This window comes from Megalobrama amblycephala, linkage group LG3 (assembly GCF_018812025.1).
Source record: "Megalobrama amblycephala isolate DHTTF-2021 linkage group LG3, ASM1881202v1, whole genome shotgun sequence".
In the NCBI taxonomy this organism is placed as follows: domain Eukaryota; kingdom Metazoa; phylum Chordata; class Actinopteri; order Cypriniformes; family Xenocyprididae; genus Megalobrama; species Megalobrama amblycephala.
The window spans coordinates 39,991,701-40,004,868 of record NC_063046.1 but is presented as its reverse complement, the minus strand read 5'-3'; the positions used below and the strand labels follow the sequence as shown (position 1 = coordinate 40,004,868).

The 13,168-nt window shown below is 37.7% G+C and overlaps 2 protein-coding genes across 2 annotated transcripts in view; one reads left to right on the top strand and one right to left on the bottom strand.

The window, feature by feature from the left end:
- Nucleotides 1–212: 212 nt before the first annotated feature.
- LOC125264158 (histone H2A-like) lies at nt 213–1,292 on the bottom strand. The gene has a single exon (XM_048183373.1). The coding sequence runs from the start codon at nt 1,247–1,249 to the stop codon at nt 863–865; it is 387 nt and encodes a 128-aa protein (XP_048039330.1). The 5' UTR covers nt 1,250–1,292; the 3' UTR covers nt 213–862.
- An 8,128-nt stretch (nt 1,293–9,420) lies between these two features.
- The window catches only part of LOC125265256 (Fc receptor-like protein 5), a 33,130-nt gene continuing 29,382 nt past the window's right edge, over nt 9,421–13,168 (top strand). Inside the window, 1 exon segment of the mRNA XM_048185375.1 lies at nt 9,421–9,520. Within this exon segment, the coding sequence (XP_048041332.1) occupies nt 9,493–9,520 (28 nt within the window). The 5' untranslated portion in view covers nt 9,421–9,492.

Here is a 13,168-nt window from a genome sequence, read left to right as displayed (position 1 = left end):
TGCGTCTCACCACTGTGACGCTTAACAACTCAACCACATCACATAAAATGAAGATGGAAATTTTTTCAAAATTTTATTTTAATCTTAATTTGATTTTTATTTTAAGTATATAAAATGTACGCATTTCATTGTTGGCATATGGTCTACTCACTGCACAAGGAGCAGTGGCCATTTTGCTTAAAATGACAACAACATCAGCAGCAGAAAGACATGCAGATATTTTGACCCAGAAAGAAGGGCACAATATGAGAGAGAGACAAAATTAAAAATATAAAAGTGAAGGCAATGTCTCCCTTCAAACCGGTTACAATCTTCAACCCCGTAACATTCTCATTCTTTTGGGGGGAAAATGTGAAAATCATCATGATACATTTGTAGTTACTAAATTGTTATGAGGGACACGAGCAGTAGGTAGATGTTTGTTCAAACAAGTTCTGTGTAAAACCTTTATAAAACCAATTCCTTTTTGTCCCTACAGGGTTGAAAATAAAATGCATTTAAATCTGATAATATTATTAATAATAAAAAGGTCTTTAATGCCTGAGGTGGGAAAATATGATTTTTGGAGGTTATGTGCCTATAATGATGTTAGTTATTATTAATTTTCTAAAGAACCTATGTAATAAAAAAAAACAAAATAAAAGTCCAGGATGAAAAATGCCAGGAAAAACCCATACTTGGAACTTGCAAATCTCATGACGTTAATAAAACCATTTATACATAATGAAAAAAGTACAACAACGTATTTCATTGTATGCTGGTATCAACTTAAATAGTGATTGGAGTAAAGAAATCACTCTCTCAAGGAGAAATTGGGTGGCTCTTAAAAGAGCCTTTTGTTTTAGGAGAACCTCTTGTCAGTTTATTTGGTCTTCGCTGTTTTCTCGGTTTTCTTGGGCAGCAGCACGGCCTGAATGTTGGGCAGCACACCACCCTGAGCGATGGTCACACCACCCAGAAGCTTGTTCAACTCCTCGTCATTGCGCACCGCCAGCTGCAGGTGACGAGGAATAATACGGGTCTTCTTGTTGTCGCGAGCGGCGTTTCCAGCCAACTCCAGGATCTCAGCAGTGAGATACTCGAGCACAGCGGCCAAATAAACCGGAGCACCGGCACCAACACGCTGGGCATAATTGCCTTTGCGGAGAAGCCTGTGAACACGGCCGACGGGGAATTGCAGTCCCGCCCTGGAAGAGCGACTCTTGGCTTTGGCGCGAGCCTTACCACCGGTTTTTCCTCGTCCACTCATTACAGCTTATAGTTTGTTTTCGACTACCAAAAGCAATAATGCTATTAACCGTTGTGAGATGACTTTTAAATGAAAGCGTGCCAGTCTCCTATTGGCTGAAGTCTGAACACATTCCCAGCCAATCAGTGATCTTCCCTCCATACTCCAAACCCAACCCCCTTTCTGCAATGACAACCCTCCTGTCATGTAGTGTTATTTAATGCCGCTAGGCCTACTTTTAATGGGTGGCTTTATTTTGTCTTGAAGAATAGTTTTCAGCAACAGAATAGTTTTAGTTTACTGGTATGAGCAAACAAACATGTATGTTGAAATTCAGGGCGGTGAGGGACACACGCTCCTCTCCTTAGATGCGGACACAGTCGATGATGAGCTCGCCGACACTTGGGCCCATTCTCTTGCATTTAGCTGTTTATTATTATTATTATTATTGCATTGCATTGCATTGCTAAGAACATACATAATCAATGCCAGGGCTAAATACAACTGAGACGGGGCGTTTCCTCCGAGGAAGCAAGGGAGGCAGTGCCTCCTCAAAGAAACTGGATGAGAAAATAATCGATATTAGAAAAATAAAACAACGCAAATGTTACTAAACTTGACATTAAAAAGTGTAAATGTCACTCGTTTTTCTAAAGACACATTGTCAAACCGCGACACCCGCAGGTGAAGTTACAGCGGGGAGTCTGTGCCTACCTTCATCTCTATAGAAACAAAGCCCCATAAGCGTGCAGTGGATTTAGCGGGGGTAACTGAGGGTGTACTCACACTAGGCACTCTGAACTGTGCCCGAATGCATTTGACCCCCAAAAAACGGTTCGTTTGACAAGTGTGATTTAGCCGGCCCTGCCCGCTTGGAAGAGGTGGTGCCAGAGCGCGGTTCGCATGCCATGTGAGCGCTAACCGTCCCAGAGCACGGAACACTTACTACTTTTGTGTGCACTACTGTCATCGTTATGATGGCAAAGATCTTTATTACTACTCTGATAGTACATTTATCAATAATATAATTAATTCGAGTGTATTTGGGTTTATAACGGGTCTGCTTCTCACCTTATTGATGGACAGAAATTTAAAGTCCCAGTGAACCAGAAGTTGCAAATGACGTTTCTCCAGTGTTGTGACGTATTTCCAAGTGAAACGGAATAGAGGGCAGGGTTTTACTTTAGCGCTACTATGGCAAGCCGTTTAACATTTAACAGCTAGACTGGATATGTGTTGCGGATATCTGTATTTCAGTTTTGCCTCGTCGAAAAGAACATTTCGGATATCCGCAACTACGTTCTTCCTATCCATAATTGTCATTTCAGATATCCACAAAGACATTCTTCCTAGGACAAATGACATCACTTTTGCCATTCATTTGTATGGGGTTTATCATTACAGATATCTACAATTCAGTTGCAGATATCCACTATGTGAATTACGGATATCTGTAACTGGATTGTAGATATCTGTAATTCCAGTTTGAGATATCTACAATTTGATTCTGACTAGTCACAACTCCAGTTCAAGATATCTTTAATTCAACTCAATTCACGATATCTACATGTTCCTTTTCAGATATCTCAAATTAAGTTTTGACTAGGCGAAATGACGTTGTAGATATCTGTAACTGGAATTATGACTAGTCAAAATGGCGTTGTAGATATCTCAAACTGGAGTTAGGGATAGTCATAATTTAATTGTAGATATCTATTATCAAGTTATGGATATCTTGAAATGAATTTTGATTAGAGATATCTGAAATTTGAGATATCTGTAACTTTCATTCCGCCTAGTCAAAATGTAATTGCAGATATCTCGAATTAGAGTTTTGACTAGGCGAAATGACATTGCAGATATCTTTATGCAAATTAGGCCGGCACTTTTAGGCGGGAGCAGAGCGTGTTGTTGTTCTAATCATTCAAATCGCACCTGTTAACTCGCAATTAGCACTGATTGGCACCATGCCATAATCACTAGTCATAATGACGTTTGAGATATCTTTAACCTTCATTCTGCCTAGGCAAAACTGAATTACGGATATCTGCAATTGTCATTTAAGATGTGTGACGAGTTGAATGTCGTTTTCAATGACGTCATTGCAGATATCTGTAATTCAGTTTTGCCTAGTCAAAACTGCATTACAGATATCTCTATCTGTCGTTTCGACTAGTCACAATTACGTTACAGATATCTCGAATGACAATTCCGACTATCCAAAATGTAATTCCGACTAGTCAGAAAGACGTCGGTGATATCTACAACGTTAATTCCGGAGAGTCGAACTTAACTTTTAAATGTTAAAAGGCTTTCCATACCGCTCCTCCTCTCCATCTCTCGCTCATAGCAGACTAACGGTTGTAGGGGAGTGGTTTAAGCATTTTCAGCCCAAGCCGTCAAACTGACGTCATCAGAGAAGGAACGCCATTCCAGACCGGAAGTCACTTTTCAGATTTTGATTAAAGATTACCACGACAAACAATTTTTTTCTGTGTATTAACTTGCACGGATTAATTGTTCACCACAAGACTAGTAATATATGCACTAACAAAGTAAATAGCGTCAATTTTGATTTCATGCTGACTTTAACGTCAGCTGCCTTCATAATAATCCTCTGATACTTGCAAGAGAAAATCGCTGCATGACATAATGATAAATATATTAGGCAGTATCTTAGCGAAAGTGCATTTCTTTCATTCAAAAAGTTGCATCGTATATGATGTAAGCATGCTCCGGCCTTGAACGTTAAAGGTGATAAAGAGGATCTTTTCGTCGACTGAGAAACCAAAGACTGTTACTGAGTATTTGAAATGAGCGCATGCGTATGAACAACCCCCCCCTCCTTTCAAGGGAACGCCTCCCAAAACTTGTGCACGAGTATTGGAAAACACGAGTGTTTACCACCGGCATTCGCTGTATCGTGTTAGTGGATTCATTATGTTGGACTCACCGCAGGTAACTCATAATCTGCAGTTGTTATTCCTGTCTCCCGACAAAAACATTGCATGCAGCGCCTGTAGAGTGTGGAAAGTTACTGGAGCGCGCAGCCGCTCTCACAAGGAACGCATGGCATGTGACAAGCCAGAGAGCCAATGCAGTCTCTCACAAGGAATGTCCGGCAGTGATTGACAAGCCAGAGGCCAATCATCGCATAAATGATTGGCTGAGTTTTTAAGGCCCTACCTTGGCACAGATGATGTATATTAATTTTATTCCTTTCAGTGCATAATAAATAGTATTTTATCGTTAGTAAAGACGTTTCAAGTAATATTGAAAAATGTATAAAACAAAACATCCTCTTTAGCACCTTTAAGGGCAATTGAGTGCAGGCCAGTGGGGGAGTTCGCGCCAGAGCTCGGTTCACAACCGTGCCTTATAGGTAAAATCAAACTCCTAACTATGATTGGATATGATCTTATGATTGGACATGATTGGTTTGTGCGATAAATCCCGTCTTGTTTTCACCTATTCTGTGACATCAAACAACTTCCTAAGGGATGAATGTTGTAGGAGTCTGTGCAAAGGATCATGGGGGCCCAAAGTGTCTGTATGTGAAACATCAGTTGTACCCTTCAAAATCCTTCATTCCGAAGGACATCAAACAACTTCCCTGCCCTTTGAAGTGGCCAGTTTTGAGCACTTCGGTTTGGAACAACCCTTCAATATGGCGGCCATGATTGTTTTCACTCTGAAGTGCCCTTCGGAGGGCAATATATCCCGTTTGGAACGCACTGCATGATGGCGTTAATGGGAAGACTAATTAAAAAGTTAGTAAACAACTGTCACTTAGATATCACCACTTTGTGTCATGTCAAAAAATCAAACTCGAAATTGCCTGAAAACATGATGACTGCGGGGGGTTTTAGTGAGTAATCAGCGTGGTGAAATTAAAGGTAGCCTACATCTTCGTATCTGTGGCCGTTGGCAGTGTGTACAAGCTTGATGACTGCTGAAAATGAAAAAAGAAAAGCTGAATATTAGTATAAAAATAATATATATTGTTTAAATTTTTACTGCCTTTAGTTATTATTTTGTAATAAATGTAAAAATGAGTAAAGACACTAACTTGATGAAATTTATACTTCATTTTAATAAATAGAACATTACATAGTGTAAAAATACAAAATAGAATTGTATTTGGTCTCTCTTTTTATGTAATGTTAACTTAAAATTGTGTAACAGGGACATAAATGAGGACTTTGCCTACTCATTTTAATACACCACTGAACTGAGAGTACAATTGCAGGTTACAAAATCAGGATAATAGGCCTATCATACAAATGAAAATTGAAACTTTGGAGTTGCTGGTTGTAAGGAGAGTATCCAGGATTTAAGTACCTTATAAAAGATAAAAAAGTTGCGTTTAGCTGCTTTCTTCTTGGCCGATTTTGTCGCGTCAATCGCGTGTTTTCTCTGCTCATGTTTGAAGCAAAATTGAAGTGGTAGACAACATACACATCATACACATTCACAAGTTTTTCCTTCATGTGTTGAATTAGCACTTTGACAGTGGCTTTAATGAAAGAAAGATCGCTGAGGGACTTGTGGAGTGTTTCATTGAAAAGTAATTGTTTGGGCAGCTTGAAGCACACGCCACATCTGTCTGTAACTTCCTGAGACAACTTACAGATGTGTTTTATAACTCAGTTCAAAACGACACTGTTTCCACAAAGGCCATAAGATTTTGCCTCTTTTAGCATTGTATTATGTAGTTTTACCTTTGTATATAGTCTAGAGAGAGAGAGAGGTTTAATAACCATACAAATAAAAATAAAAACGTAGGCAGCCCTATAAATAATGTCGTCATTGCGAGATCAGATGTTTCTCTCTGGTGGTTTAGCAGTACCTTGCAGCAGAATCAAAGCATTTTGCTGGTTGTTTCTATAAACAGCTGTTCTTATATTGTGGGTTTAAGTTTTCAGAGAACATGGGTGGCTTCTTTTAGCTCATCATTGAAGATGTATTGTCATTTGTGCACTGTTAACTTTAGCTGCTTTAGTAAGAAAATGACAGAGAGCATCTTTTGTTGAACTCAGCTGTGGTTTGACTTCTGCTGTTTCTGCTTAACCATATAGGGGAAACATTTATGCTTTTTCAGCATCTTTAGTTTCATAAACCTCAAAATACTATCACAAGAGCAAAGATTCACAGAATGTCTGTGTAATTTTCACTGACTTCCCTTTTTCAGTAATCTTGTCGGTATTCAGGAAGGCCTGGACGAAGCACCACTTCTCACTTCTAAACTACCCTCATTTTAGAAAAGAAATGAACATGTTTCGCATCTTATTTTGGCCAATTATCGGTCTATCCAATAATATGAATCAAAATCACGTTATCGACATTGTGTGACAGTATGGGATTGAACTCTGGTTAAGGAACTATGCGGATATTTAAGAGACACATATTACAGAACAATTTAAGTGATGCACCAAACACAAATTCGGCACTGGTGCTGCGTCCCAGTTCGCCTTGCTTATACTACAACCTAAAAGTGTGTACTCTTTTTGTGAAAAAAAAGTACATAATTCTGAGTGTGTAGCAGAAGAGTACACAACTTTGGGACATAATATCACGTTATACAATTCCGTCTTTAATGGTTGCTTTCTGTCGCATCCTGACCGTAAACTGGCCAGTTAATCATATTGTCACAGTTAAAATCCTCCACATTTCATTTCATTTTTTAAACAGGGTTTTAAAGAGCATGTGTTAATAAAAATATTTATTAAGAGATTTAAGTGCCTCGTGAATGTTCACACCCACACAAAAATAAGTTATTCATGTTAATTTGTACATATGAGTTCATATTGAGTCTGATAATTTGAAAGTAAAAGTGAAGTGAAATATCTTATAATGAATTTCTTTGTTTACTTTCTTTCACAATGGGCTTCAAATGTTGACAAATTGCTGCAAAGTCTTCAAGGTGTAATATGGTGATGCATCAAAATCACTTTGGTGACAGCAAAGCAGTTGAATTTTGCTAGAATTTAAGTAAGCAATAAGGTACGAGAGGCTGTGATATATTGTGAATAAGATATATCGTGTTGTTAGGTATGATGCGAAGCAGAGTTCCTGCAACCCCTTCAGCCATGACTTATGCACGATACAGCACTAGCCTCAAGTACCTTATTGCTTTTATAAAACGGTTACCGCACAATACAAATATTAAAACCAAAAGTAACAATGCAACTTTCATGAAGTAAACTCTTACTATGAGCCTTCCTTCCGCCAGAAAATATACTCCCTGACCATGAACAGCAACAGAAGTTACATTATTATGCCATTAGATGGAGGCAAAGACTGTTTTTATGAGTGTGTCAGTCAGTACCCTTATGGAAAGAAAATATATTTCCCTATAAATGAATGATCAATATATTACATGATTTAACAGTATATTTGAAAATAGACAGAAAAATAAATTTCTATTAAATATAATTTTATATTAAAATATATTACAATATATTGAATAATACATAAGGAATTGTGTTGTGTAGTGATACACAGAACCATTGGGTGAATAAAACACAGCTATTGACCAATCAGAATCAAGGACAGTAACTAACCTTTCTCATGCAGCATAAACACATTATAATGACAGATACACTAACAAAAGATTATTTGTTTATTTTATAAAGTTATTATAGTCAATCCTCCTGTAAAACAAGCTTACCAGAAAACCTAAACAAACAAGCTATTTCAAAAGCATCCACTTTATTAGCAGCAAAGAACACAATCGTGTTGTGAACTACTCGACTTTGCAGATCGCTGGTCAACAGGAGCCTGTATGTTCAATTGATACAGGGTCTGTTAACACACATTAATTAAACACAGCTTTTTAAAAGGTCAGGACTCATCTTTCCAGGGCCCTGTCAACTTTTTCTTTTTAACACAAAAAGTCATAGCTCCCTTATGTTAGGGTTAGTAGCTTCCATTACTCCAACCATTTGTTTAGATCCATCTGTTATTCTAAAAGCCCTACGGAGGTGCTGGGGAACAGAAAATGTCTTTGACGAGTTCCCAAAATAATAATGACACATTAAGAAAATACAGAAGTTGGTGGCTTTTTTTTCAGGTGCACACACTATAAAAAATACCAGTAATAAATACATTAAAAAAAAAACTAGCAGCACTTTACAGTAAAAAAAAAAAAAAAAAAAAAAAAAAAAAAAGCAGCAACTTCTTAGGTTTTATGAAACTGAACTTACATTTATGGTTTAAAAACTATATATTTCATTATCTGATAATGTAGATAATGATGTAGAGCAGGCCTTACATGAGTAGACCTACATTAGGTGTCATGTGGTGATTTCACTTTGTAATCACTCTAGCCCTGTCCAAATACCCACATTTGCGGTCTTTGCACTTGACCACTTGCCTACTTATATGACGTATTTCCTGTATTTGGCTCAAGTGCTCAAGTAGGCGTGAAGACCGCAAGTGTGTGTAGAACTTTTGATTACCCGATGGGACACACTTACAGTCTTGCAAAAAAATGCAAGTGTTAACAGAGCTTTTTTATTATTATTATTTTCAGTGCTTTGCATTTTAAAATACACTTCTAAATGTCTGTTCAGTGGTCGTTATGTAACTAACAGAAGACACAATATTAAAATTGTGGAGCTTCTTTCAGTGATAAAAAGCAGTTGCAAATGACATACAAAATGCACACAGCCTACCCATCTTTGCATCAATAATATGTGCAACACTTTATATTTTACTACCAAATTATAGCCTATGTAATAAATAATTAATTTAACTTACAATGCTTTCCTTGACATCTCGCGATTTCGGGGCATGTGAGTTCCCGAACATAATGCATGATGGGATACGCAAGATAGTGTGGTTTTAGTGTGTGTTAGGGCACTGCACTTGGGCATTTTTAAGACATGGGACAGTCTTGCTCACTTACTTCCTGTCGCGTGTACGCAGTCTCAAATGGCCAAGACTGCTAGTGTGGGTATTTGGACAGGGCTATTGTCTATCTGTGGTGTGACTGAACGAACAAAATAACACAGTGTGAGAACAGTCACCGTTAGAACTTCTTTAAAATATGATTTTTCAAGATGAACAGAGTTATAACTACTTGAGCACACTAAATAAGTTATCTTATTTCTATCTTAGAATATCTTAGAATGGATATCTCTTTTCTTTCTCCCTGCAGTTCTGCAGTTCTGAGTAGTTTTGTCTCCTCCTCCCTCATCACTTCTTTCAAACACAGGAAGTGTCTGGTGTCACACACAGAAAACAGTCGATAATGTGACAGTATGGGGTCCAGTGCATTGCTTCTCATCTGTGAGTATTTGATCATATTTTATAACATCTTCTGTTTAGTTTTTCTCCTTTTTTAATACATTGTTTCAGTTATCTGTGTGATAATGCATGTGAAAATGTTAACCCTGTATTTGTGTTAATATGAGTTAGTGTTGTGTGTTTCTGTATCTTTAAATAAACTCTCCATCAGAGGCTCAGAGAGCTTGAGAACAGCGATTGAACACTAAAGTTATAACTTTAATACAACTTTGTTTTCCTGTTCATTTCGATGAACTTTTGCCTAAAACAAAGAAATTAACTTTTATTTCAATATCCTTTTAGAAAAGGTCACCCCGAAATAATAATAAAAAAAAATGTTTTTGGCATTTGGAACTTTATTTAATATGCATATTGCACATATTATTACAAGAAAGAGCTCACAAATGTTTTAATATTTGTACAGTGTACTGAACATCACTGCTTATTGCTTAGATTAAATCGAAGATGCAGTTTGTGTTTGTTCCTGCAGCATACATTTTCTCCATCACTTTGATCGCACCATTTGCCGTTTACTTTTGTGATATCAAAAAGTTCATTCAGGGCATCATATGGCATTCAGGGCATCCCCTCCTGACACATTCATCATTAATCTTCAGCACCTTAAAAAGCTTTGTTTATATCACTTGATCCAACAGATTCAATTTATTCTTCCATAATTTTAATTTATTCTTTCTTTCTTCCATTGATTTCTGCTCCAAGAAACTGGAACTGTCCAATAATTTGTATTTGGAGTGTCATTCTGCACTTTTTTTCTAGTGAAGATTCTTCTAAAGCCACACTTCCTATTCTTTAATGTGATTGCTGAAATCTCATTTGGTCCTTTTTGGTGCTCATAAAGCTTTCTCTTTCTCTCTCTCGCTCTCATATATATATATATATATATATATATCAGAGGTGTAAAGTACTTGAGTAATTTTACTTGATTACTGTACTTAAGTATTATTTTTGGGGATTTTTACTTTACTTGAGTACATTTAAAAATCAATACTTTTACTTTTACTTGATTACATTTTTTGAGAAAAAAGAGTACTTTTTACTCCTTACAATTTTATTTACAGTCAAAAAGTACTTATTTTTTGGAGATCACTTCATTCTATTTTCTTTTGCTATTACCAAACCAATTGAATTGCGCTGATGACCAGTTTAATTTAAAGGTTATTTATTCAATGAGATTCATTTTCACATTCCATGAAATTGGTCAGACATGTTCGTTGGTCCTTTGGAAGTGACGTCATGTTGCATCAATTACCACAATGCACAGCACCTTGACCTCAAAGAATATACACAAGAAGCGACACTCAACAGAATGTTCCATTGCAACACCTGCGTCCAGCAGCGGCCTTGTATTTCCACCATTTTGGGGTGAAGGCGACTTGGCAGTCCACTAGTTTCTATGGCAATATCAGCTGCTTTGTTAAAAAAAAACAAAAAAAAAACACAAGTTTTCACAAAAACTTTTTGCTCTCAGTCAGTTTGGGTTAAAACTCTTTAAAAGATCTAGTATTAGTATTAGACTTATAAACACTGAATTAATACCGACATATGAAATTAAATTATGACATGCATCAGAAAAATTGGGAATGTTGGACAATAAATATATGAATATAACAGCTTGATTTTGCAGTGTTGTCTAATGTCCATTGAAGCAAAAGTGTCCAAAAGTGGGAATTATGCGATAATGGACACAGCAGATCATAAGATCATTATGTTTGTAGCGTGATCCATTAAAACGTACAATATAGCTTATTTCAGTTCAGATCTAGATATTATTATTATTACTCCACTATGTCTGCAAATATGATGATCTTAAATTAATTAATTATTAATTTACTATTAATAAATGTGTAAAGTTTCATAAAATGAAAATGCTCAATAAAGTAGGCTAACTACGTTACCTCAGATGGATGAATGGTTGGATTCCACAACTGGTAAAATAAAACGTATATAAGACAATACAACATTTACTGTAGGATCATACAATTTACTGGTGACTTAATTTAAAAAACTGTTCTACTGTGCTTCTGATTTGGCAGTGAAATTCACCGATTTTGGGTGCGTAAGATGTGAAGGATTCAATGGTCCAGTTAGTATTTTCACCCCATAATGGTGGCCGCGCTACCGGAGCGCCATCTAGTGACTGTTGCCTAAAAAGTATCAGAGTGTCGCCTCTTGGGTTCTAAGCTCTTTGTTGACCTGGAAATTACAGACCCCCTTAAATTTTTCACTCTTTGTTATATTGCAGCCATTTGCTAAAATCATTTAAGTTCATTTTTTCCTCATTAATGTACACACAGCACCCCATATTGACAGAAAAACACAGAATTGTTGACATTTTTGCAGATTTATTAAAAAGAAAAACTGAAATATCACATGGTCCTAAGTATTCAGACCCTTTGCTTTGACACTCATATATTTAACTCAGGTGCTGTCCATTTCTTCTGATCATCCTTGAGATGGTTCTACACCTTCGTTTGAGTCTAGCTGTGTTTGATTATACTGATTGGACTTGATTAGGAAAGCCACACACCTGTCTATATAAGACCTTACAGCTCACAGTGCATGTCAGAGCAAATGAGAATCATGAGGTCAAAGGAACTTCCTGAAGAGCTCAGAGACAGAATTGTGGCAAGGCACAGATCTGGCCAAGGTTGCAAAAAAATTTCTGCTGCACTTAAGGTTCCTAAGAGCACAGTGGCCTCCATAATCCTTAAATGGAAGACGTTTGGGACGACCAGAACCCTTCCTAGAGCTGGCCTTCCGGCCAAACTGAGCTATCGGGGGAGAAGAGCCTTGGTGAGAGAGGTAAAGAAGAACCCAAAGATCACTGTGGCTGAGCTCCAGAGATGCAGTCGGGAGATGGGAGAAAGTTGTAGAAAGTCAACCATCACTGCAGCCCTCCACCAGTCGGGGCTTTATGGCAGAGTGGCCCGACGGAAACCTCTCCTCAGTGCAAGACACATGAAAGCCCGCATGGAGTTTGCCAAGATGGTGAGAAATAAGATTCTCTGGTCTGATTAGACCAAGATAGAACTTTTTGGCCTTAATTCTAAGGGGTATGTATGGAGAAAACCAGGCACTGCTCATCACCTGTCCAATACAGTCCCAACAGTGAAGCATGGTGGTGGCAGCATCATGCTGTGGGGGTGTTTTTCAGCTGCAGGGACAGGATGACTGGTTGCAATCGAGGGAAAGATGAATGCGGCCAAGTACAGGGATATCCTGGACGAAAACCTTCTCCAGAGTGCTCAGGACCTCAGACTGGGCCAAAGGTTTACCTTCCAACAAGACAATGACCCTAAGCACACAGCTAAAATAACGAAGGAGCGGCTTCACAACAACTCCGTGACTGTTCTTGAATGGCCCAGCCAGAGCCCTGACTTAAACCCAATTGAGCATCTCTGGAGAGACCTAAAAATGGCTGTCCACCAACGTTTACCATCCAACCTGACAGAACTGGAGAGGATCTGCAAGGAGGAATGGCAGAGGATCCCCAAATCCAGGTGTGAAAAACTTGTTGCATCTTTCCCAAAAAGACTCATGGCTGTATTAGATCAAAAGGGTGCTTCTACTAAATACTGAGCAAAGGGTCTGAATACTTATAGGACCATGTGATATTTCAGTTTTTCTTTT

Coding starts and splice junctions, on each gene's coding strand:
- LOC125264158 (XM_048183373.1), bottom strand. CDS start 1,249: ATGAGTGGACGAGGAAAAACCGGTGGTAAGGCTCGCGCCAAAGCCAAG.